This window comes from Pseudoliparis swirei, chromosome 7 (genome assembly GCF_029220125.1).
Source record: "Pseudoliparis swirei isolate HS2019 ecotype Mariana Trench chromosome 7, NWPU_hadal_v1, whole genome shotgun sequence".
In the NCBI taxonomy this organism is placed as follows: Eukaryota; Metazoa; Chordata; class Actinopteri; order Perciformes; family Liparidae; genus Pseudoliparis; species Pseudoliparis swirei.
In genome coordinates this window covers 18,731,023-18,757,321 of record NC_079394.1, presented here as the reverse complement: position 1 = coordinate 18,757,321, position 26,299 = coordinate 18,731,023, and the positions used below count along the sequence as shown (strand labels likewise).

Sequence of the window (26,299 nt, the reverse complement as noted above, 5' to 3'; positions counted from 1 at the left end):
GGAGTAGAAGGGTTTGCAGTGAATGATAAAGATTCCAGGTCCGCGAACAGTGCTGTAGGATCACCGTTACGTCGTTGCACCAGCCGTTGTTGAGGTAAAAGCAGATTCCTCCACCCTTTGCTTTTCCGGAGAGCTCTGTGACCCGGTCCGCTCGGAACAGCTGGAAGCCAGCGAGCTGGAGCGCAGAATCTGGTATCGATCCACTAAGCCATGATTCCGTGAAACACAGGGCGGAGGATGAGGAGAAGTCTCTGTCTCTCCCCACCAGCAGCTGGAGTTCGTCCAGTTTGTTGCACAGTGAGCGGACGTTGGAGAGAAATATGCCCGGCAGCGCTGTACGAGATCCCCGTTTCCGTAGCCGTACAAGCGCCCTGAGCGTTTCCCTCTCCGCCGGCGTTTCACCGCGTGGGCGAAGGTGAGCACACCTTTTACAAAAATGTCCAGTAACTCCACAGAAGTTAAAAACGTTGGAAATAAATCCGCTGGAGTTGTTCCCCTGATGTTCATGAGCTCTTCTCTGGTGAAAGAGCTCTGGGAATCACAGCAGAAAACAGTATTTAAAACGAAAACAACAAAAAACATCGCGCACCAACACACCGAGGCCGCCTGTCTCCACGTGCCTCTTCTGATCCCAAGTGATGTTTCCTAGCCGGGCCTCTCATAGGGGGCCCCCATGCCCGCAGAAGTATTTCATTTCTATCACTTTAATCTCAAACTTCACCACCTACTCCGTCCTTTTCTCACATACAGTAACACCCTCTTCACTCTGGTTTACGACCGATCTGAGAATGAATAAAAGTAATATGAGAATCAGGATGTTCCAAAATCAGGAAAGCCACGACACAGAAAGGCATTCATCCCTTATATTTCTCTTTTTTTTTTTTTTGTTGCAGGTTCCAACTCAGGCATGGTGTTGGTTCTTGATGACATGGTGAAGGACGATAGCCCTGGACCTCTGCTGATCCAGCCTCAGAGAGAGGCTGTGACCACAGAGCCTGACATGGATCCGTCTCATCGCCAAAGGTCCGACTCCTGGGCTTCAGACCGCAGTGGGACATCTGTGCTTTCTAGGTCCAATCTGGATTCTGTGGCCTCAGAGAAGAGTCTGGGCTCGGCCTACAGAGCTCGGCTGGACTCTGGAGCTTCAGACAGGAGCCAGAGTCCCTTGCAGCGTGGTCGCCTAGACTCTGGGGCATCAGAGCAAAGCGTCAGACAGAGACTGGGCTCAGATGTCTCAGACTCCGGGGCTAGACCCCGTTTGGGCTCTGGGGCTTCAGACAGCATTGGTCTTTTGCCACGGAAACGGACTGACTCGGGCACATCTGACCAGAGTGTAAGTATGTCCTCTGAGGAAAGGGGTCCAGTGGAGGAGGTGGAGGTAGCCACAAGTGGTTCGACTTCCAGCACAGATTCGGAAACTGACAGCAGAAGATCAGGTCCAGCCACCAACGGTCAGTCCAACCAGGACCACATCATTGACCAGGAGCAGCCTGATGGGGCTGTGTTATCCAGGAGAGGTCCTGCATATGGCCTCCTGAACGGCAGCGCCAAGGGAAAAGACGACTTGCAGAAACAACAGGTAGAGGGCAAAGTCTTTGCACCGTGAATGGCTGTTGTCGTTGAGTCCTGAAATATATATATATATATATACATATAACTGATTTAAAGGGAGCAGAAAATGCAGCTACAGGGAAGGAGGGGTCATTTGACTGGTTTGATGAACCTGAAAATGATCACGATTTCACAGCGACGGTGTCTCAACCAAACAAAACACCTTTAAAGTCCAACTGAAATTTAAATTAAACAGCATACATGTGTGCCCGTGACATGGAGGCTACACTTACTTCAGTTGGACAAAGAGACGCTGAACACATCTGTAAGACGGCTTTCTCCACCACTGTTGTCAAAACGCCACACGAGGGGATCCTCTACATCTTGTCAGAGTGGGGTTCATCCCTTCAGTCGGAACTGAGACGTGTCTCTGGTAAGGGTCATTGTAACTGTGTCGTAACTGCACCACTAGAGTGAGGTGTTGAGCCACGAAGCCACGTGCACAAGCCGGCCAAGCTCTCCCCTTTCTTTCTCTTTCATCATCCCCGACGAGAAACCCCGACACCCCATTCTTCAGTGACATCCAGGTCCCATCGGCATCCATAAACACAGCAGGCTGAGCTGTGCTGTTTAGCTTTCGTTACTTGGCGACATAAACAAACACCTGAGTGTCTCTGCTTCGCCTCAGCCGCGGGTCATCCTCACCTGCTGTCAGAGAGCAACAGGCAGCGTTACGGAGCGGAGGTTCTGTCTCTCCTCAGCCCACAGAGCAGAGCGCACATAAATGCACACGGGTCACCCTGACGCCATTGTGTCGCTCCTCTCAATGTGTTCACCCGAGGCTGGCCCCGGACTTCTTTTATTGTTCGCTGCAATATACGCTGATGCTCAATCTCCTGAGAGTAATGTAAACACTCTGGGGCCCATCATGGCCCCGCTGCCAAAAAAAGAACAGAGGCCAACTGCTTCACTCCAAACACAAATGTTACATAATGAAAACACCACCGGTTGATTCTGTATTTAGGTTTGTGTAGGTCTGTGTGGGTGTGTGGTTTTCCTCACAGCCACCTCGAGACTCGTCCCTCATGAATGTGCGTCGCTGTCCTGTTAAACATGGAGCCACTCAGTATCGCAGTAGCACAGTGCATGTAAACCCTTAATCTCCTCTCCTGGTTGTTATGTCATGCTTCTTTGTTGTTTTCCCTTTTTAGATGACAAACGGCAATCTGCACCTCATCCATGGCAAAGCAACAGATTGTGGTAATAAAAGAGTCCTCTTAGATCTCCTACTCGTCATCCTGAACTGTGACAAGCAATAGAACATCAATCCACATGTCAATTTTGATAATCTTTGAGATATTTATCAGAAAGTAATCCAAACATTCATCATTTCTAGCTTCTGAAATGTGAGGCTTTACTACATCATTCTCTTTTGAATCATTGTTTATTTAATAATGTTGGTGTCAGTACTGTTGATCAGAAAGACATATTTTCTAAATATTGGCTCTAACTGTTTAATTGTTATAGACTAAATGAATGTTTTAAACTTGTGAATGAATTGAAAATGACTTTCATGATGATGATTTACAGCAATACGCATGTGCTCTTATCACTATATGCCCAAATGTATTTGGTTTAGTTTCTGGACATTGCATTTTATATTGTGTAATAACATCACAGCAGATGGTTCATAGCTTGTAGGACTCCAGTATGGAGACAATGACAACCATTAGTGTTACGGCTTAGAGCCACTCACAAGAGAGTGCTGGGAAGAGGGCATGTTATAAGATACTTATTCTCTCTCTCTTTATACCAGACAGTGCTCTTTGCTTTGTCCACCGGACTATAAACGGTGGTTTACAACCTGAGCAACATATCTTTCTTTGTGAGGATGACCTCAGTTAATATCGTCTCCTTTAATCATGAATGTTTTTTCCATTGGAGAGTCTGTGCCAAATCCTGAGCTTTTTTTCACATTGTCTGTGAGCATTAAGGATCAGAGAATGAGAAAAATATCCATGAGTGGAAGTAACATCCAAAAAATAGAAACTGAAACGGGGGAGGTGAAGTCGAGCAAAATAAAGAGACTGGAACGAAACCTTGAGAGAGCAGGAGAAGCGGAATGGGATTTATGGAGGGCTTTTGAGGAGGAGATGATGAGAGTGTGTTAAATTCACCCGGAATGGTGGAAGAGGTCGAGGCTCTGTGTCTAATTTAATCCTTTTCTATGAATGTACCTCCCCTCCTGCGTTATGTCTTTACAGCGCCTGAGAAGAAAAATGTTGTGGAACATTTCAACCGCACCAACTCTGTACGTGATCGAATGCGCAAGTTTGCAGAGCCCAGCCAGAGCCCAAATGTCCCGGCTTTGAAGAAGGCTCCTCTGAGGAACGGGACGACCTCCAGCAGCAGCGGCCAGACGAATCCCTCCAGAGCCACCGAGCTGTTTACACATACAGCAGCATCCCTCGGCACATCTGGAGACAGGCCAGCTGGGCCACGTGTGGACTCCTCATCTCACACCTCGGCTGCGTCTCAGAGTCAGGCCATACCTCAGCCAAGGGGTGTGGCCAACAAGGCTCTGTCTTCAGTGAACCAATGGGAGAACTCCATGGGTGGGACGAGGCATCCAGCTGAAGAAGATGTGCATGCCTCCAGCAACCCAAAGGAAGACAGGACCCCAGGGAGAGCAGCTGGACAGCAGGTCACCCAGGGAGAGGCAGACCCGGACATGAAGACCTTCCTCACCATCGAGATCAAGGATGGGCGCACCACCCCCTCCTCTCCGTCCTCCTCTAGGAGCAACATCGTGCCCATCACCAACATGGCCCCACGCATCACCACGAATGCTCTGGGACAGAGAGCAGGTAGGAGCATCTTAACTCTCGCTCAGTCACTGCCAACACAAAAAGTGTAAATTCAGGATTGGAACCCCATCTATGTTGGTTTCACGGCGTAATGGTTTATAGGGGAAATGTTATTGTATTTCCCTTTTTGTAATGCTTTCTATGGAGTTGGTAGAGCTTACAGATCTGCAGCCCGCTGCGTTTCAGGCAGCATGAATCTTAATTTAGCAGCTCTTCGTCTTTCCTAAAATCCACCCTGAGAACACAGTGGAATCCCAGTCGGTGTGGGAGGTGACTGGCACCGAGGAATCGGTCACCAGTGGGATGAAGACAAGCAGAACGCGTGGAAGAGTGGGCATAGATGTTCGTGCTGAATATGAAACGGCGTGATTGTACTGAAGGGTAATTGTTAAAGAGCAAGTTGCTGCAGTGTGTAGGGGTGAGGTCAGCGGGCAACAGAAGCACGTTCAGACAAAGGAAACAACACTTGTCTGTCTCAGGCTGAATAGTAATACTGTTACGATACAATGGAGTAAGCACAGTGTTCTGTCCCCCCCCCCCCCATGCTGTAGATCGTGTCTGTCCGCTAATCTAAAATTACACTTAACTTCACGACTAACTCCGAAGTCATCAGTTAACCATCAATTATAGACGCCGCGAGATCCTCCGTCTGAATGAGGCTGGAGACCGTTGTCGTACGTCATCGCCTTTTGTTTGCTGTCTCTCTGTCAGCTATCTAGGAAAAGGTGTTGGAAGAGAGACGGGAAAATAAATGAAATGTATGTCCCGAGGCTGAAGCCAACCAGGGATGGTGCAGTTCATGTTCAGCTCCTCATGCTCTCCTCACGGTGGCCGATGGCAGACGAAGATCTGTGAACGTCACTGTGCAGCCGATCGAAACATGGTCGCTCCCCGGAAATGGATCAAAAGAAAATAATGCATAAACGTATCTGTTTTTAAACCGTGTCTGCTTATCTAAATGAGTGAATCCTCACGTCACGCTGAAAATCTACTTTTGAATTAGTGTGTAGCATTTCTAAGTGTTGCGGAACGACGGCAAGAGTTCGACAAGGCATGCTGAGACGGATGAGTTTCTACATTGTCGATTATAGAGAATATGTCCTGTATATTAAGCAGCTGGACCGTCTCGTAAAAACGCATTGTTCCTGTACACGTACTGAGCACTCGGTACACGGACAGTGCAGACGGTAACAGCGGGGATTCATTAATTGCATGAAACAGAAAGGCAATAGCTTGAATCTCAGCCCGTTTCAGAAGCAGAGCTGCCACAGCCGCGAGGTCGCTCTGTCCAAACCAGACGGCTTGAGTTTCAGTTCTTCGCAGCAACCGGGACCTCCAACCCAAACAGTTTATTTAAGACTCAAGCTGGACCTGTGCAATTACACCTCTTACAACCAACACATTCTGGCAGCCCGACTTCGCTCCTTCAAGAGGGTCACACAGTTTGGTTTTTCAGCTCGGTTTGCTTTAATGGTTTTTGGCTTCTTTTTTAGGAAACCTGCCCGTCTCCAAATACAGGCTGTGATTGTGCCTCTGGTTTCTCTACCTGTCTCTCTCTCTCTCTCTCTCTCTGTCTCTGTCTCTGTCTCTGTATCAAGTATAGAGGGTTGTTTATATTAAAAGTGGCGTCAGCTACGTTTCCTCGCTTGTCTCTCATGAGACGTGACGGTATTGTTTATGACACCATGGCAGCTTATGTAACTGATGAATGGATACCACCAACACAGGAGACCAAGCACACATCTCCACCCTACACATGCATATGGGCACCGGGACCTTTCTCTGCGGCCGTTCCTGCTCAACCTATAGCTATCAACTATATATCTACTCGCATGAAGAGGTTTAGTACCTAAAACCCAAGTTAATTTGAGTCTTCATTGTCTGTTTCAGAGTTGACTCTTGGCCTCAGAGCGACACCATTCAAGATCCCCTCATCCAGCCTCTCCTCCGGATCTTCTTTTAAGGTACAGTCCGCCTTTGCAAATCCTTTTCTGGGAAAAGATCACAACGTTGAGGCTCTGTGGAGACGGAACCGGTCAGACAACATCAAGGCCACATTCACAATTTCTTTCCAATTAAAGATTAACGCTTTGTTTTCGTCTACTATTTCATTCCCAACTGACTCGGTTGAATTCCACCGTGTTCTTGCGGCGTCCATGTCACAGCAATCACCCATTAAGGCCTGAAAAGCAAGTGAGCCGGGACAGTGAAAGACGGACAGAGTGTGAGAAAAGGAGGGAGGAGAGGGAAGAACCATGTTTATCAAACACAGAGTGGGTAGCCAGTCACATCTGTCCTTGTAGGGTATGTGAAGGAGAGAGAGAGAGAGGGAGAGGGAGGTGCTCCGGGCATTCCTTGTTTTTCTCTCGGCCTGGCCGTGCCCGCTGAGATCCATCTGGGAAATGTTTCCTAAATCACACCTGTCTGTCTTCATGCACACTGATTGCTGACCAGTTGCATCGAAACACATGTTGACACAAGTTCTGCAGCGCGTCTTTTCTTCTGGGGCCAAAAGCTAAAGATTCAACTTAATAGGCTGCGAGGGGTCAGAGTCTCACCAATCGCTCCTCCGAGAAGGGAAGCGTGCTCATGAATGGAGTTCAGGGGATTGAGGGCTTGAGGAGAAGTGATGTCCTGTTGACTCTTTCATGGCTGTGTGTCCCACCCCCTGTGTCGAGCGCAGCTGTAACATGGTTATGGGATCAAGGGGCTGGGTCATTAGGGTTGGGAGGACGCTCCACAGGGCTGCAGGGTGAATTTAAGGTGTTAGAATGAGACCATCGCCATCAGTTAGACCCTTGTTGAGACGCACAAACACAGGGGCAGGCACACACTGAGACGGCACAGCACCGTCTTCCTTGTAGAGAGGAGATTTAGCGTTAACGGGCCAAGGATTCTGCGGGAGACGAGGTTTATACTCGTCTGATGCAACCTCAAGCTAACGCCATGCAGGTAATGTCTGTGCATGTGTGCTTACTCAACATGATTTATTTAAAATGATGCGAAAAGGATTGTATGCAATTGAAGAATTTCCTTTTTTTTCATTTCAAATAGTTTATTTAATATCTCCCGGGACCTCTCATTGTTTCCAGAAGCAACCCACCAGCACGGAATCGATTATAGACGATCACCAATCATTAGTTTAATCTTTTATTGTTACTATCCTGCTGATGGCATGCTAGCACCACTAACATTTGCATACATGGTAATTCAAACAAATGTATCATCCTCATCCTCATCATGATGAACCACGGGAAGGACGATGAGGAAGTCTTTCTCTCTTGTCTACATTTAGCTGATATTTCACCTGCTTTCACCTGCTCTCCCAGACACGGAGCGACTCAGCTCACGAGATTGTAGAAACATCATCAGGTCAGCATCGACCAGGGAGAAGGCTGCTCGGGGGATCGATCCAGAGACCAGCTGTTCTCTGACTCTCCCTGGTTGAGAGGAAGGTTGTGTGAGGGCAGAGTTCACATCAAAGTATCCGTTTCATTCAATTTGTGTATATGTTCATTCGAAGAAGAGTTTGCATATATCAAGGCAGAGCAACGTGACTTTTACAAGTTGTTCCCGTTTAGTGTTGCTGGTTGTTGTTTATTGACCGCAGTGGTTCTTGTCTGATCCGTTTGGGTGGTCTGGGCTTTTCCTCTGTGGTCCATCTTCAGCACTCACAACCTCTCCTATTTCTTTAGTGGTATGCTCTTTTTAAATTCCAATAAAACATAAAGTTCTTGCCTTTTTTAAATTTCAATCCATCTGAGAGTTAGTGGAGAGAAACATTTGAGCTGTGGAAACGCTGTAAAACAGTGAAGGACGAGTGTGAGTAAAAGGGACAGAGCTGCTCCGTGGTATTTATTAAAGCATAAAGTTAATAGAAAAGTCCAGATGCAGTGATGAGTTTACTTCAGACAGCAGCTTGACGTTAACGCAGCTGTCCCGACCACCGCGCCCGGCCTTGAAAGCAAATATAAATAACGCCTTTGCTTTATTACCGGGCCGATGACGGGCCAGTCACACTGGTCAGGTGCTGCTGCGGGATCACGGACGCACCGGTCCAAGATCAATGAAGGATTGTCTCACTGTCGGAGGGAGATGAACCCCATTGTCATCGTGCTGCTGATCTCTGACGCATGGATGCACGACCACTTCACACGCGTCACAGATGTTACGCCTTCGTCGCAGATCTCGGCTGAAACTGGGGAGTTGTGAGAGAATTCCGTGTCTGGAATGTGTATGATGTTTTATAGCCAGCTGAGATGTTTCTTTTTCTTTCTGTCAGTACTATGTTGGTTCATTTTTATAACATTTAAATATCCGCATTGCTTAGTTCCTTAGCTCTGTTGGAAGCTGCACTAAATTATCTTTGTCAACAGGGTTCACAATAGCCAGTCGCAACTTAACAGTGAGAAGATGATACATTTCTACGACATCAGTTTCTGTCATAACAATCATAAACGCAGATCTATATACATGCATGTATGTATATATTCCAAGTCGTGAACACGATCATGCTCCGTTGTCTTTCTCCTCTGCTTTGCGTGTTGGCGCTTCGATGCACCGTGAGACTAGAGCCATGTCCTCCTTGGATTTTGACCCGTTTTCCCACATTTCTCTTCACTCACCCTCGAAACACGATTCTTCCTGGGAACTGTTTTGCTTACCTCTAAATCCCAGGAGAGACCGCTGCTGCTCTTTTGACAGATTCTTCTCCACGTGGCACATTTTAAAATCCGTTTCATGCTGATGACATTGGCATGTTCTCAATAATTACAGGTGTATTGCATGTTTCATCAGACTGCCTGCAGCGCTACAGTCCCAGTGGATTTCTCTGCATGATCAGCAGTATACCAATAAATCACCTGGAGGCATTTCAAAGATGTACTTTAGCATCTTCCACTATAAACAATGTAAACACACAGACTTGTTTCAGCGCTCTTGGGAAGCTCTTAATTTATCACTGAAGCACTTAAAGCATCCACATGAGCAGCAGCTGGGACCCTGGTGCTCTGTCATTACGACTGATTCCAAATCTTGGAAGGGCGATAATGTCCTTCCCAGCATCCTCCCTGCCCGGAGGCGCGGAGAACCGGTCTGCGGTGTCACGGCTCTGCACGAGACGTCGTCTTTCATGGACTGTTATTCCCACTAGAGGTCTGCCTCGGATCACAGGCAAGCAACTGATTAGTCACGACACATTTTATAAGGAGGGAAGCACCAACGTGTGACTCCACTCGACCCGGGCCAAGAGCCCTCCTGCAGCCTCTTCACCTGACTATCGAGGTGTGAAGGACAACGGCTCTAAATAAGAGAGGCGTTGAGAGGGAGGGGGGAGCGTTCCGCCTCTCGCCTCCCCCAGTGCCCCAGGACTCACTGGCTGGAGATCAGTAGACATGTCCACGGCACCTGACATTAAGGGGTGGGGCTTCCGCTGCCTGGGAAACGGGATTCCTTTCATGCTCATTGGCTGTCAGGGTGTTGGTCGGTGAAGAGGGGAGATTTGCTCGGGCTATAAACAACGTGCATTGTTTTGAAAGGTCTCTGTAGCCAGAGGGACCGACTGGATGCCTTCTACCCTCACACCTGTGCCCACAACCGTGTGAAGTCTCTGGTTTTACACCCAAACATACGTTGTGTCCACAAGAAGATTTAAGCTAAGAGGACTTTGACTCGTGACACTAAGTGCAGCTGGCCATGCCTGGAGTGAACCTGGACTTCCTCCCAGCCTCACGGCCTCCAGAGGCGCTGGGCAGTCCAGATGGTGTTTGTGCCGAGTCTGGCCTGCAGGAGGTGATCGCGGATCTGCTCGCTCACGAGGATGAAGAGGATGAAGAGGAGCCGTTTTGCAAGAAGAGATTTGAATTAACGTTACGACGTGCAGTGGGGGAGATCCATTGTGACCTGCAGGCCTTCGGGAAGCGAGTGGATGCCCGTCTGGAGGAGGCCGGAGTCCAGGTGGCTCCTCTGGCCGAGGCTGTCGCCAGGCTGCAGGAGGAGAACCTGAGGCTGAGGATTCAGCAGGAAAGGCTGATGAGGCAAGTGGAGGCCCTGTGCCTGGTCACGGGGCGACCGCATCCCTTACTGCCTTGCCAAGAAAGCGCACCTACAACTCCATGTGCAAACCAGACCGCGTCATGCAGTGATCCTCCAGCCAGGACTTCACCCGACAGTCCCCAAGGTTCTCCATCAGCGCCTCAGGACACTCCAGCTGGTCCTCTTCTGGACACGCCGTCAAACGAGCGACAGGAGTCTTTGTCGTGCCCCCCGGACTCCGACTCCGTATCTGCTCCCAATGCCGAGCCTTCAGCTGTCCCCCACCACCCCACCGCTGCAGCCCACCGCTCCCTCTCCGCCCCGGCTATGATGGCTCACATGTCTTGCACCAACGGCACGGTACTGCGCTCCGTAAATGGTTCCCAGCATGCGAACCTTTTTACTTCAGATGAGCCGCGTGAAGAATGAGAATGTCTTTAGTTCCAATGTTGACGATATGTGTGGATCAGTCGGCCACGAGTGAGTTTACGGGCCAGAAATTCACAATTTTATTGATGCCCGTGGGGAAATTCTTCTCCGCATTTGACCCGTCTGTAGTTATTAAGGAGCCGTGGGCTGCAGTGGGAAAAGAGTCGTTTTATCCTGAAAGAGTTTAGCCATTTTATTATGGAAAAACAAAAAGATCATTTATATGTCAGCGTGACTCAGACGCTGAAAGTATCCTGGAGCTGAATTAAACTAGAGTACTAAGGTTATCGGAACTCTTCTCACCCCACTCACATGCCCTCATTGCCTGAAACAGAACCCTTGTTTGGGATGTCTCGTGTCGCAGAAAATTCCTGGGCGGTCAACGGGCCTCTCAGTCCAGTCTGTTCCATGTCCAGAAAGGTCCTAAAAGAACAGTGTCCACCCGTGATCCCACAGCGCTGTGGCTGCACTGGGCATTGTCCCTCTCTGGTGAGAGCTGGTGCCCCCCAGGGAGGAGGGCAGGGGGGACGGGGCCAGCTGTCGGAGCTATATCTGGACCTGGACTCATTGAAGCCTCATGGGAGGGAAATGTAAGAGGGGCTTTCTGTCGGACTTCTGGTCGATACTCCAGGTTTACGTCAAGAACCTGTCATGTTATGACTGTTCTCTTGGTGCTCCCTCTCTCCTTCTGCAGTGTACATACCATTTCTTCAGAGTTTATATCTGCTGATGCATTGTTTGAATCCTCCAGCCTGTACCTGTCTCATAAACTCTTTGCTGCGCAGCAGCTCGGTATCTTCTGGACACTATGTGTGTCGGTCACACTCCATGAGCTACGTTCACTTGGCAGGGCTGCGCTCGCTCTCCTGCGCTGACTGTCACTCTCTCTGGTGCGGCGGGGATGGAAGAAATGAGGATGTGGTGGTCTTGTTACAAGAGATTATTAGAAGGAGCCTACTTTACACTCCCAGGCCGATCATGCTGCGGTGTGTTTAACGTTGGCAGCTTCATCCTGGTTTCATCTTGGTTTTACAAGTGTACAACGTAATTAAAAGCCTGAGCTCCAGGTTCGGGCGTTCTTTCTGCGGGAGCTCTCGGAGGCCGTAACGCATATCCAAATAAGGTCACAGAAATACTTCTGTGGACAATAGGTTCATGTAACCATCATTGTGTCTGTCTGTCTGTGCTGTTGCTCATCTGCGTTATGTGTCCTGTGCAGATTGAGACGGAGTCCTCAGTGGCCTCCAAGTCGCTGTTTTCAGTCGGACCGTCTGCGCAGGTGGCGTGTCGCATCCCGGCCGCCGCTCAGGCCAAACCTGACGAGCGCTCCGGAAAACTGACCGCCGAACAGCTGGCCGCTATCGAGGACGAAGAGCTCCTCGACAAAATGGTACTTAGCACCCCTGTGTGTGTGTGTGTGTGTGTGTGTGTGTGTGTGTGTGTGTGTGTGTGTGTGTGTGTGTGTGTGTGTGTGTGTGTGTGTGTGTGTGTGTGTGTGTGTGTGTGTGTGTGTGTGTGTGTGTGTGTGTGTGTGTGTGTGTGTGTGTGTGTGTGTGTGTGTGTGTGTGTGTGTGAGCAATGACCTCATTGTTTACGTTTGTGTTTTCTTGCTTTGTTTCACAGCTCGATGAATCAAAAGACTTTGAGGAGAGGAAGATGATCCGTGCCGCCATGAGAGACCTTCGTAAGAGAAAGAGAGGTAATAACAGAGCAATGTGATCTGTTGCTTCAACCACATGAAGGTTCCTGCTCTAATTATTCTGTCATGACCGCTGCGTTCTTTCAAATCAACGTTTGCCTCATTATAAAAAAAGCCTGATTTATTTTTTATTTACCTACAATTTCTGTATGATTTCTATCCATTCTGCACTCAGAGACGATGCTGGGATGTACTCAGGAGGAAATAGGTAGGCGGGTTGGTGTGCCGTGTGCATTGATCTTGCCTGCGTGTGTCTCTCTGTGTGCACCATCCAGTCAGCCAGCAGCTGGTCTCTGATGTTTGAGGTGGATGATGATGATGATGATGACGTTTTATTAACGTGCATGAATCGTGGTTTCTCGCTCACGTCAGTGTGCCGCATCGTTGTTGCTGAAACGTCGCCCACATTTAGAGTATTCTCTGTTTGCAGTGAGCACTCGCCACGCGGTTGTCACCAGGCGTCCTGCCGCAGCGAGCTGACGGCGAACCGTTTCTTGATTAGTGGCATTGCTTCTACAGAAGGCAGAGCCAACACCTTGTGTAGAAGCTGAAGCACTGCAGGTGGAACCAATACTCTGGACATTGTTGTGCCTGGCGCCGCCGGCCACAGGAGCCCATCAGGTTGCGTTTGCTCTCTTTGTTCTGTGATGGTCATGCGGTGCATATTCCCTGACAGCTTTGGCTCGGCTACCGCCTCCCACCTGTGGGTGTTTGTCTGTTCAGGGGAATTTTTACGGCGCTGTGGAAAGATCACCTCAAATTTGGAAGCGCTGTTTTTTAATCCGTCTTCCTGGCAGCCACATGAGGTGCTGTCAGTGTGTTCAGGACCTTTTGTCCTCCTCCTCCTTTCTTTCCACTGACATCATCTCTCCACCTCTCCGTCTCCTCTCTCTTCTCCCCTGTGTTCTCCGCCAACCCAGACCAGAGAGAAAAGGAGCGCGAGACCCGTCTGCAGGAGCTCCGGCAGCAGAGAGACGAGCGAGCGCAGAAAGGCCACGCTGGGGTCGGAGCGGGAGAGGTGGTGATGCGGAAGGTGGAGAAGTCGGCGGACGGCTCCAGCCTCAGCCAAGTCACCAAGACGGACCGCTTCGCTTCCTCTGGTACTTTGGTCTTTTCTCCTTATATTTCCTGTGCATTTCAGAACCTTACTTTGAAACTTACTTTTGAGTCTGAAACTTTCCACCCTCTCAAGTCAACAAAGAAGTGATTCTTATTTTCCTTTGCGAGGCAAATAATGCATCTTGGGAGGTAAAAGTAAATAACAGTGAGGGGAAAGTAAACTGAAAGTCATGGCATGGATATGTGCAATATGTTTGGGATGTAAAGTGTGTTTGTGGTTTCAGACGATGGGAGCAAATCAACACGCAGCACCGTCGTCGAGGCCAGTTATGTGCAGAAAACCGACAGTGAGTCACGACTTCGTTGTTTTGCTCTCTGGAGATCTTACAATGCTGTATCGTTATTAGTCATTTCAGGAATGTCATTCTTATGTCTGCGTGTTTTTTTTAATGATTTCTCAGGAGGGACTGTCCAGTCCAAATCGTACAGCTACAGCTCTTCCACGTCATCGTCCTCCTCCAACACGAGCAAGAAAGTGGGCAGGTGGGTCCCCAGACGCGAGTGGAGTTAATACACTCAGTATAATACGACCGCACGTTCCCACATTAACTCGCTGTGCGTGTCCCGGCCTCAGCGTGTTTGACCGCGAGGACGACACATCGTCCGGCGGCGGCGGCGGCGCTTTGGCCGCCATGGAGCGAAGGCAGGCGGAGAGGCGCAAGGAGCTGATGAGGGCTCAGACGATGCCGAAGACCTCGTCCCTGCAGGCCCGCAAAGCCATGATTGAGAAGCTGGAGAAGGAGGGAGGCGGGTAAGGATGAACGGGGAGGCATTGCGACCAAAGACAGAAAAGGAGCCGGTTGAAGGAAGTAAATATTAAGACCAGCCGGATTTTTCTTTCAGCCCTGGAAATCAGGCGGTAACCAAGGTCCAGCGTTCCACCAGCTTCGGGGTGCCCAACGCCAGCTCCATCAAGCAGATGCTGCTGGACTGGTGCCGCGCCAAGACCCGCTCGTACGAGGTGAGCCGAGCAGCCCCGCGTTTGGTGCTCATCGCTGGTGTTCGAACCCGTTGAGGTACGAGACGATAACGTTTCCATGACGTCTCTGTCGATGCTTCCGTGGCTACTCTGTGTGTCTTCTCCCGCAGCACGTGGATATTCAGAATTTCTCGTCCAGCTGGAGTAACGGCATGGCGTTTTGTGCCCTGGTGCACAATTTCTTCCCTGAATCCTTTGACTACGACTCCCTGAGCCCCGGCAACCGCAGGCAGAACTTTGAGGTGGCCTTCAGCAATGCAGAGTGAGTACGCACGGAACAACCCGCTGGTCCCAGTAACAAGTCCACTCACCGCACCGGGGCGCTTCTTGTCGGTACGTTTCGGCTGCAACGTGAGAGCGGCAACCGACTCTGTTGGAGAAGCCACATCGACTGCAGTGAAACGTTGTTGTTTGTGTGACGCTTGTTAGAGAAATCAACAGAAGAAGCTCCTTCAGGCTGACCGTCCCTCTGGAGCTCAGAGACGTAGACGTCGAACAATCGAAGCAACACGCGTCCCATTCGGTGCATCAAACCGATACTTCACATCCTCTCGTTTCTCTGTCAACGTCCACCTCTAGTTTGTGTTCCGTGTTGCTCTGTGCCGACAACACCTGGCAGCTGCTCTCCTGATGTCCCGGTGCTAACGTCCCCCGTCTCTCCCAGGTGTAGCGAACCACCTCGAGGCTTCCACTTTCATTCCTCCACCTCTAAACCTCCACTCTCCGTTTGTCCTCTGCGATGAGTAACCGCTGTGACACCCTCCATCTGCTCTGAGCCAGAGGCCCATGAGCAAAGCGTCCCCAAACAGACGCCAGGTTAAACAATCGGAGAGCTCTCTTTTACTTCTAATCTCCCTCCCTCTCTCTTGTGTTACACCGTTCTCACTTGTGATGCCCCCCCGCCCCCTCACCCACATGTATGTATGTGTGTGTGCTCACATGCTCCCAGTAGGATCATGTCCATGCTGATGCTGATGTTATTGATGCTCTCAACACTGGGCTGTCAGCCACCCACAGCCCCGTCTGTTCACCTCTGTGTTGCACTCCTCTCACTCCCCCGGGCACCTCCAGCAGTTTGCTGTTATCTGGAATCCCAACACACACACACACTGTCACACACACTCCTGTGCACCGGTGTGTTTTTAGATTCACCATTAGGTTGTGTCGTTTGTGTTGTTGTTTGCAGAATCTTTGTGTTTTTCATTGTGTTTTATGTTTCTGGACTCTGTTGTATTGAAATGGTCAAAAGTTGCACCGAAAAAACCCACAACAAACAAAAAGGCTAAATGAGCATCACCGTGCGCTCATTTGACTTTTTGTTTTGTCTTGTGTGTGTGTGTGTGTGTGTGCCACATACTGTACGTATCATGACGTTCATGAAGCATGTCAACTCATGGATATATTTGTGAACACACAGAATGTAATGTTATTGTTCTCTCCCTCTGTCTTTTCACCCTGAATCTTTTTGGTTTGGCTGCTCACGGCTTTATCTGTTTTTTTTCCACCCTCCGTCCTCTCTTTCCCACACTTTGTCCTCTGTCCTGTTCTCTCTCTCTCTCTTCTTTTTTGTTTCTGTCTTTTTGGGTCTGCCTTCCCTTCCCCCCCCCCCACCTGCTGGGTCCGGGTACAGGAAACTAGTGGACTGTCCCCAGCTGTTGGATGTGGACGACATGGTGAAGATGCGCGAGCCGGATTGGAAGTGTGTGTATACATACCTGCAGGAGTTCTACAGGGGTCTGGTGACGAAGGGCCTGGTTAAGACCAAACACTCCTCCTAGAGTCGCACCCCGACTAAAACTGAACCCATGGTGAGAGAGGGGGCACACCTATGAAGGAACCGCACTTTGGCTCTGGGAGGTGTGTGTGTGTGTGTGTGTGTGAGATGTAAGCAGCTGTTAGGATTTACATCCAACATGATGGTTCAGAAAACTCCTTTATTGGCCACTTTGGATATTTGATCCTTCGTGTTAATGAAGCTACCGAGGTCCAAAGTACCAAACATGGTGTGTGTGTTTGTGTGTGTCCATGTGTGCATTTCTGCACAGTCAGACTATGGCCCAGGCAGAGAGCCAGGACCATCTGCAGCGCCACACTTTAAAAGGAACGGCTGTATCTCCATGTTTCAAACAGGGAAGTTGAGAACGGGAAGGCCGGGAAGGCCGGGTTGCCCGCTGATGTTTTATCAAGCGTTAATTTATTAGTGTTTGTGCTTGTAAAGCCTTTAAATGTCTTTGGTGATCGTAAAGAGCAGGATGATCCCGTGTCTACAGTTCCTTAAATAACTAAACCAAATTTATGGTGTTGACATTTATTTTCTCATCCAAGAGATTTACCTTCCTGCTGTTGCTCCTCTGTTTGTGTGTGGCGGCTCAGCGAGGTCACGCTGCGTGTAGATAGGCTGCCGCCCTGTGGCCGATCCCTGCATTGCTCACAGGGGAGCGCTTTGTTCCTCCGAGGGTCGATGGAAACAACCTGCATTACTAAAGTTTATTTATAAAGAGCTTATGAAGGGATTTCTCCACAGTGTGTGAAAGAAAACAGAGACAAAAGAGGATAGCAAAGAATAAAGAATGGCCTGAGTGTGTCGGTGCTGAAGTGTGAGTTTGGTTAATGATCTTGAGAAAGCACCCGAGCCTTGATATGAGTAATCATTAACGTCCTCCTCTCTGTCCATCCTCTGGCTCACACATGCCGTCTCTTGTATGCTGTTCCTCAGGACCTACGCCAACTGCATGCCTTTACTGGAAGTGGAGGACATGATGATCATGGGGAAGAAACCCGACTCCAAATGCGTCTTCACCTACGTGCAGTCTCTGGTCAACCACCTGCGCAGATACGAGATGTCCATGGGTCGGCCGTGTGACCTCTGTCCTCCGACCTGTGCTCAGTGAGTGTGCAGCCCAGACGCGGCGCCATCCCCAAACCCCTCCCCTTCACAGGCCCTGACCCCCCCCCCAAGCTCCATCCTTACCTGACGACCACGTCCACTGTGACCGGCTGCGTCACAGAGTCGCTCATCTCTGATGGACAAGATGGGGATTGTGTGTGTGTGTGTGTGCGTGTGTGTGTCATTTTGCTTATTATCTTTGTTGACAGTGGTGATGTGTATTCGATATTTCATTAACGCTAAGTCCACTTCCAGCACGAAAGCGCCAAAGTTTTTCTAAGACTACCTTTTTGTCACATCTTGTTTTTGTGTCTAGTTTTGTACAAGGTCGTATTTAACATGTGGTCGCCGTGTCGCTACACTTGTGTACTAAAAAACCTTCAAGACAGAAAAGAGAAATATCTTTTATAGTATTTCCCTTTTTACACTTATTTATACCTGCATCTCCCTCGCTCGACCTTTGCAATTAGCCGTCCTCGTTGGTACCTCCACAGAAGAGGAACAACCACGTGACGCTGGGTTTGGTCTTCATTTCGGTACTTTGGAACTTTTACAACATTTTGGCTGCTTGAATGATTTGAGCTAAGTTATTACTATTCTCATGTTGATGTAAACAATTTTCATATCACTATTTAATACATTATCATCGAGATGTTCTTTCTTCATTGTTCAGTTGTTGTGAATAATCTCACCTTTCTGAACTCTGTGCTACTGAGAGCATGTTTCTGCCCCCTGTGTCACGGCACCACTGCACCGCCACACTATCCTAACAGGGAAGATTCTTCACTCGGGCAGAGAGGAAACGAGGAGGGGAGCCTGACGTCGGACAGCCTGACTGACGGCATATGTACAAAAGAGAAGTGTCCATCAGTGCTGCCGCCTCGCTGACATGCCTCGCCAAACCCACTCACACACCGCTCTGTTAGAGGGCTCTTTATTTATGAGAGTAGATTCTTTTTGGAAATATCATTTTTTATTTTGTTGGTGTGTATATTGTGCTTTTAAAGGTTTTGTTTAAAGTGTGTCGATCAGCTCAAGATGGCACCTTGTCGTGTGAAACTAATTTTGGTCACGCTTTGGACAAGTTGATGAACGCCGGCTCTCTATTTAGACGTGAGGAATCATGAGTCAACATAAACGCCAATTGTATATTTTACAACATGAAGCTAATGAAATATTTTTTAATTAAGATTTCTATTCCTCTTGTAAAATGTAAGATTCCTCTGAGAAGATGTTGAAATTCTGATGATTTTTAGAGCTGAATAAGCTTGATGAAAGTTATTTCTGAAAGCTCTTTTTAAGTAGAGTTAGAGAAATTATTTTAGTATTATTCCAACACTGCCAATTGAAAAAAAAGCAATACCTTCCACAGAGCAGTGAGTGGTGTAAATAAGAGTGCAAACACATTATAATGTCATGTTTCTGTGCCACACAGTTAAATGTGAATTGAAAATAAACCAATTGGAGAAATGAATGTTTGTTTTGGTTGTTTTTAATTGTCCGACTGTTGAACATGCTTTCATTCATACGATACGGAACCTACAAATCTGTATCTCCACTTTAAAGGGAACAGACGACATTGAACGCAGCAAAGACAGGAGATTAGATTTTATTCTTTTAAATATTTTATTATTTTCCTCCACTTCAATCCTCTTGTGTGCGTCAGTTAAACCCACCAGAACATGGAGCATCAGCCTCAGGCCAGACGGACAGTTTTCAGCCTGAAGCGTCATTGGGGTTCACAGTAGGTAGGAACCAATCACACACGCAAGGGGAACTCAAGTGAGGCAAAGATTCTGAAGACATTTGACAAATGAGGGACCAACAAACTAAATAAAACATACACACTTCCAGTCTTTGTGTAGAGAGTAGAAAAGCACTCGCATAGCAGCTCGTTGGGTTTTTATCGCTGCTAAATTAAGAATAAACGGCAAGAACAATATGTACAAAAGACTGGTCCTTTGTAAAGGCTTTTTGACGATGCTGTGCTAGTGCCTTGCCCAAAGGCCCACAGATATGTTGGTCTTATTGTTATTTTTATGACAAGCATTTCTACATCTACATGAACCCGCTGGTCGTGGTGCAGCTATCGGGCTTAGTGGTGCTGTGAGATTCTTTCTTTCCACTCCGACGGGTTAAAGGTCAGTGTGCTCGTCTCCCGCGTTGGGCTCTGAGGAGCCGTTGTCCGGGGCAACGGAGGACTTGTGGGGCGGCTCGTCTTTAAACGGGCTGTCTTTGGCCGGAGAGAAGCGAAACTCCTCCGGCACCTCGTCCTCGGGTTCAGTCTTCTTGTAGAAGCCGAGCTCGCCGAGCAGCGCGTTGATCTCAGAGCGACTCATGTCAGACAGGTCGATCCGCTGTGGAGCGAAGACACGCATGTACTTTTCCGTCAGTGACCTGTTACTGGACAGCAGGTACCGACACGCAACAGCTTTAAGAGGTGAGGTCAGTTGTGGGTTTACGGCTGGTGTCAATTCTACCCCCAAGTGTCCAAAAATAAACCAACAACGTGGCTATAAAGTATACCTTTGTCTTAATTTCACAAGTGCAACATTTATGGGGAATAATATCAGTTTAAAATGTGCTTAATGCTCCTGTGTAGGAATTTAGAATGTACTACAACAATTGGTGCAGAAAGACCCCCCCCCCACACACACACACAATTCTGAGGGGAATGAATGGGCTGAAACAAACAGATTGACATAATTGTCACATATTGTATTATAGATGCTATAATCACATTTAAAGTGTACATATAGAGACTTTAATAGATTGTCAAATAAGTACAGTGCAAATATAAATATGTCGCAGAACAAAGACTTACATCCAGCTCTTCATAATAGTGGTTCAGGAGGACAAGCTCAGGGTCGGCCCCAGGCATGTGCTTCATCACCAGGTTGTGGCTGAGGGAGTCAAGGCTGGCGTCCTGAAGTTATCACAGTGTTCAATTCACAAACAGACATACGAACGAGTGACGGCAGTGAACTTGAGTCAAAGGATACTAAAGAGGAATGTCCTGGACCACAAAGGCCTTGACCTGGGGACAGAGGTGGGGATTCATGTTTTTCACTCAGAGATGGTTTCGGTGACAGATCCGTGGTCAGATTAGGTGAAACTCAATATGTGATGCACACAATGTGTCTCTCTAAAGCAGGGACGAGGCCTCAGTCTGTGTGTTGTCTTACGTGTTGATCACATGACAGGTAACTTACCTCCCTGAGCCTGTTCAGCTGTCATCCACCACACGTCTGGAAGGAGACAGAACATCAGATACAGGACACGGTGACAAGCAGCTCCCAATACTTTGGACCTGGGACATCACCTGACTTCACTGAAATGTATCTGAATGCATATGTTCCTTTTGGAGGTGGAAGAAATGTTGGAGTTAGTTTCCTTGTGAAAGCCTCTCTGAGGTTCTGGTAGCATTGCAGCGTAGCTTCGAGGGCCCAGATTTAGATGGCTTCATCACCCATTTTGGTAAATAGAATCTGCTCTGCAGGTATCAGAGCAGCAGGTGTGTGTAACTAACCCAACAATAGCAACGGATAACAACATGTTTTTTTCTTTGGGGATGCTGGCAGGCTGCGGATTTGATGACCCCCCCTGGGGGAGCGGTGCATGCTTTCCCACAATTAGAGGTGTCGAGTTTCACAAACTTTTGTGCAGGAATCGGACCTCCAGCGTACACGCCCTCAGTCCACTCTAGGCTCGCTTACAGCGACCCTACGTCACTGCTACCATGAAGAATCGTGATTAAATGAATACATGTGTCTCCAGCCTGCGCGTAATGGAGCTGTAGCCTCACACGGCTGCGCGGGTCATATCCTCCCGGAAGAATCACTCACGCATGCGCTCGTCACGGGCATTTCAGGACCGTAACGCATCTATTCACACATTTCACCAAATCGAAGACGAACTCCCAGCCTCGGCCACTGTAGTAAACACGACCCTCCCCTCGCGTGGAGCCGCCGGGTTACTGTACCTCCACTCTCGCTTTCGCCAGCCCGTCCAGTTTCTTCAGATCCACGTCGGAACCCGAGGCGCAGTGAAGAAGGCTGGCCAGCACCACCAGCCACATGGTTGCTGCTGGGTCAGGTCGGGAACGCGAGGAGGAGGAGGAGGAGGAGGAGGAGGAGGAGGAGGAGGAGGAGGAGGAGGAGGAGGAGGAGGAGAGACGGTGTGCACTGCTATGTCACGTCCAGACCTCTTGCCACGTCGAGAGAGAGAGAGAGAGAGAGAGAGAGGAGGGAGGGAGAGAGAGAGAGGGAGACACACAGAGAGAGGGAGAGAGAGAGAGAGGGGGAGAGAGAGGGAGAGAGAGAGAGAGGGAGGGAGAGGGCGCTCATTGGTTATCTGCGAGATCCCCACCAAGATACAGTTAGTCCCATTAGTTTGATCTGCAGTATATGGGATCCTCGCAAATATAAGGAAGCACCTAAAAAGAATTCGCAATGATGATAACTATTGAAGTGTTATAATAAATAGCCTCTACATGTCGGGGTGAATATGGCAAATTGATTAATGAGAGTATGAGACAGTCTAGAGCAGTGGTTCTTAACCTTACGGGAGGTACTGAACCCTGCAAGCTTCATCCGTGCATTAGCCGAACCCTTTGCAATTGGAAAAATAAAATATGCTGTGTGTGCGTTGTATGGGAGCAGATCAATTCCACATATTAGTTTGCCCTGAAACGAAGAGGGCCTGAGTGTGTGTGTGTGTGTGTGTGTGTGTGTGTGTGTGTGTGTGTGTGTGTGTGTGTGTGTGTGTGTGTGTGTGTGTGTGTGTGTGTGTGTGTGTGTGTGTACGATGCCATTGATGAACATTGCTCAGGCATACATGATCAGATTTAAATCTATATCATGTCAGATACATAAACAGCGGTTGAACACTGAATTCAATGTCAACATTTCTGTGTAATGCAACAACTCAATCTTCAACAGTTTCAATAATAGTGTGTATTATAGGACGACATTTTGTGGGCAGGTGCTCAAACCAAAAAGGGCACCCATCGGCAAAATGATTTTCTATTGATCACTGTAACTTGAAGTTAAGTAATTGGTTGCTATAGCAACTGAAACACATTGTGTTGTGAGAAGACATGAGAGCTGAACTCAATGACATTTTTCTATTAATTACAATTTGTTTTTCTTTACAAAATAATAGGAGGCGAAAAATGCCATATAATAAGGAACTTTACTAACCTCGACCGCTTGGGAAATGCGGGAAAATGCTGGGAAATATTAAACCTCTGTAAAACGTTTATAATTGTCACATATTGTATTATAGATGCTATAATCACATTTAAAGTGTACATATAGAGACTTTAATAGATTGTCAAATAAGTACAGTGCAAATATAAATATGTCGCAGAACAAAGACTTACATCCAGCTCTTCATAATAGTGGTTCAGGAGGACAAGCTCAGGGTCGGCCCCAGGCATGTGCTTCATCACCAGGTTGTGGCTGAGGGAGTCAAGGCTGGCGTCCTGAAGTTATCACAGTGTTCAATTCACAAACAGACATACGAACGAGTGACGGCAGTGAACTTGAGTCAAAGGATACTAAAGAGGAATGTCCTGGACCACAAAGGCCTTGACCTGGGGACAGAGGTGGGGATTCATGTTTTTCACTCAGAGATGGTTTCGGTGACAGATCCGTGGTCAGATTAGGTGAAACTCAATATGTGATGCACACAATGTGTCTCTCTAAAGCAGGGACGAGGCCTCAGTCTGTGTGTTGTCTTACGTGTTGATCACATGACAGGTAACTTACCTCCCTGAGCCTGTTCAGCTGTCATCCACCACACGTCTGGAAGGAGACAGAACATCAGATACAGGACACGGTGACAAGCAGCTCCCAATACTTTGGACCTGGGACATCACCTGACTTCACTGAAATGTATCTGAATGCATATGTTCCTTTTGGAGGTGGAAGAAATGTTGGAGTTAGTTTCCTTGTGAAAGCCTCTCTGAGGTTCTGGTAGCATTGCAGCGTAGCTTCGAGGGCCCAGATTTAGATGGCTTCATCACCCATTTTGGTAAATAGAATCTGCTCTGCAGGTATCAGAGCAGCAGGTGTGTGTAACTAACCCAACAATAGCAACGGATAACAACATGTTTTTTTCTTTGGGGATGCTGGCAGGCTGCGGATTTGATGACCCCCCCTGGGGGAGCGGTGCATGCTTTCCCACAATTAGAGGTGTCGAGTTTCACAAACTTTTGTGCAGGAATCGGACCTCCAGCGTACACGCCCTCAGTCCACTCTAGGCTCGCTTACAGCGACCCTACGTCACTGCTACCACATGAAGAATCGTGATTAAATGAATACATGTGTCTCCAGCCTGCGCGTAATGGAGCTGTAGCCTCACACGGCTGCGCGGGTCATATCCTCCCGGAAGAATCACTCACGCATGCGCTCGTCACGGGCATTTCAGGACCGTAACGCATCTATTCACACATTTCACCAAATCGAAGACGAACTCCCAGCCTCGGCCACTGTAGTAAACACGACCCTCCCCTCGCGTGGAGCCGCCGGGTTACTGTACCTCCACTCTCGCTTTCGCCAGCCCGTCCAGTTTCTTCAGATCCACGTCGGAACCCGAGGCGCAGTGAAGAAGGCTGGCCAGCACCACCAGCCACATGGTTGCTGCTGGGTCAGGTCGGGAACGCGAGGAGGAGGAGGAGGAGGAGGAGGAGGAGGAGGAGGAGGAGGAGGAGGAGGAGGAGGAGAGACGGTGTGCACTGCTATGTCACGTCCAGACCTCTTGCCACGTCGAGAGAGAGAGAGAGAGAGAGAGAGAGAGGAGGGGGAGAGAGAGAGCAGAGAGAGGAGAGAGAGAGAGCGGAGAGAGAGAGAGAGAGAGGGAGGGAGAGGGCGCTCATTGGTTATCTGCGAGATCCCCACCAAGATACAGTTAGTCCCATTAGTTTGATCTGCAGTATATGGGATCCTCGCAAATATAAGGAAGCACCTAAAAAGAATTCGCAATGATGATAACTATTGAAGTGTTATAATAAATAGCCTCTACATGTCGGGGTGAATATGGCAAATTGATTAATGAGAGTATGAGACAGTCTAGAGCAGTGGTTCTTAACCTTACGGGAGGTACTGAACCCTGCAAGCTTCATCCGTGCATTAGCCGAACCCTTTGCAATTGGAAAAATAAAATATGCTGTGTGTGCGTTGTATGGGAGCAGATCAATTCCACATATTAGTTTGCCCTGAAACGAAGAGGGCCTGAGTGTGTGTGTGTGTGTGTGTGTGTGTGTGTGTGTGTGTGTGTGTGTGTGTGTGTGTGTGTGTGTGTGTGTGTGTGTGTGTGTGTGTGTGTGTGTGTGTGTGTGTGTGTGTTAATGATGCCATTGATGAACATTGCTCAGGCATACATGATCAGATTTAAATCTATATCATGTCAGATACATAAACAGCGGTTGAACACTGAATTCCAATGTCAACATTTCTGTGTAATGCAACAACTCAATCTTCAACAGTTTCAATAATAGTGTGTATTATAGGACGACATTTTGTGGGCAGGTGCTCAAACCAAAAAAAAGGGCACCCATCGGCAAAATGATTTTTCTATTGATCACTGTAACTTGAAGTTAAGTAATTGGTTGCTATAGCAACACCTGAAACACATTGTGTTGTGAGAAGACATGAGAGCTGAACTCAATGACATTTTTTCTATTAACATTACAATTTGTTTTTCTTTACAAAATAATAGGAGCGAAAAATGCCATATAATAAGGAACTTTACTAACCTCGACCGCTTGGGAAATGCGGGAAAATGCTGGGAAATATTAAACCTCTGTAAAAACGTATAAAGCCTCAGTCTGATATTTCCGGGCATGACCTCACTCTTGGTTAGTCTACTCTTCCCCTCCTCATTTACTCGTTTCACCCTCTGCAATGCTCATACAAGATCGATCTTGGTAAAACTGGAACAGACAAAACAAAGAGAAACATACCACATCAAACAATGTGGCACAAGGATAGCATGACACGTGCCTGTATACATACCAGTGGTGGGCCGTCAGGGCCAGCAAGGCCTTCTCTGCTGGCCTAAACACAGAGCTGCCAACTTTTCAAAAAACCTTGGAGTGAGATTTTGTCGGGGGTGACCAAAATGTTGCCGCGCACGCAGCCACACACGTTGGTGGCTCAAATATACACATGTACATACATAAATACATGGTGAACTAATCTTACATTAGGTTGTTCAGCTGTAGTAAGACGGCATTGAAGGCCTAGGTAGAAAATGCACGGCCCGCCACTGATACATACATACAGGACTGTCTCAGAAAATTAGAATATTGTGATAAAGTTCTTTATTTTCTGTAATGCAATTAAAAAAACAAAAATGTCATGCATTCTGGATTCATTACAAATCAACTGAAATATTGCAAGCCTTTTATTCTTTTAATATTGCTGATTATGGCTTACAGCTTAAGAAAACTCTAAAATCCTAGCTCATAAAATTTTAATATTTCCTCAGACCAAGTAAAAAATAAGATTTATAACAGCTGAGTGTTTGTCAAGGCTCAGGAAACCCTTGCAGGTGTTTCGAGTTAATTAGACAATTCAAGTGATTTGTTTAATACCCTACTAGTATACTTTTTCATGATATTCTAATATTTAGAGATAGGATATTTGAGTTTTCTTAAGCTGTAAGCCATAATCAGCAATATTAAAAGAATAAAAGGCTTGCAATATTTCAGTTGATTTGTAATGAATCCA

The 26,299-nt window shown here is 47.9% G+C and overlaps 2 protein-coding genes and 1 long non-coding RNA gene across 7 annotated transcripts in view; 1 reads left to right on the top strand and 2 right to left on the bottom strand.

The window, feature by feature from the left end:
- smtnb (smoothelin b) overlaps positions 1-19,038 on the top strand; it is a 46,967-nt gene extending 27,929 nt beyond the window's left edge. For 2 of the 5 annotated variants that reach the window (XM_056418157.1, XM_056418158.1), the window contains exons 7-20: positions 894-1,579; positions 2,763-2,811; positions 3,816-4,418; positions 6,309-6,382; positions 12,100-12,270; positions 12,504-12,579; positions 12,755-12,787; positions 13,500-13,679; positions 13,923-13,985; positions 14,100-14,181; positions 14,273-14,449; positions 14,542-14,659; positions 14,788-14,939; positions 17,394-19,038. In XM_056418157.1, the coding sequence (XP_056274132.1) occupies positions 894-1,579; positions 2,763-2,811; positions 3,816-4,418; positions 6,309-6,382; positions 12,100-12,270; positions 12,504-12,579; positions 12,755-12,787; positions 13,500-13,679; positions 13,923-13,985; positions 14,100-14,181; positions 14,273-14,449; positions 14,542-14,659; positions 14,788-14,939; positions 17,394-17,568 (2,639 nt within the window). In that variant the 3' untranslated portion in view covers positions 17,569-19,038. Of the gene's footprint in view, positions 1-893; positions 1,580-2,762; positions 2,812-3,815; positions 4,419-6,308; positions 6,383-12,099; positions 12,271-12,503; positions 12,580-12,754; positions 12,788-13,499; positions 13,680-13,922; positions 13,986-14,099; positions 14,182-14,272; positions 14,450-14,541; positions 14,660-14,787; positions 14,940-16,307; positions 16,486-17,393 lie in introns of all 5 variants that reach the window. The other 3 variants (XM_056418159.1, XM_056418161.1, XM_056418160.1) reach the window with 3 other exon arrangements.
- A 119-nt stretch (positions 19,039-19,157) lies between these two features.
- selenom (selenoprotein M) lies at positions 19,158-21,728 on the bottom strand. The gene is made up of 5 exons (XM_056418162.1): positions 21,547-21,728; positions 20,777-20,812; positions 20,567-20,601; positions 20,389-20,467; positions 19,158-19,921 (listed from the first exon to the last, which is right to left on the bottom strand). Exons 1-5 carry the CDS (start codon positions 21,640-21,642, stop codon positions 19,700-19,702), a joined length of 468 nt encoding a protein of 155 aa, XP_056274137.1. The 5' UTR covers positions 21,643-21,728; the 3' UTR covers positions 19,158-19,699.
- Positions 21,729-22,839: 1,111 nt separating this feature from the next.
- LOC130197027 (uncharacterized) lies at positions 22,840-24,289 on the bottom strand. Its single transcript, XR_008832359.1, has 4 exons — positions 24,108-24,289; positions 23,336-23,371; positions 23,126-23,160; positions 22,840-23,026 (listed from the first exon to the last, which is right to left on the bottom strand). It is a non-coding gene; the product is annotated as an uncharacterized LOC130197027 (long non-coding RNA).
- Positions 24,290-26,299: the final 2,010 nt, after the last annotated feature.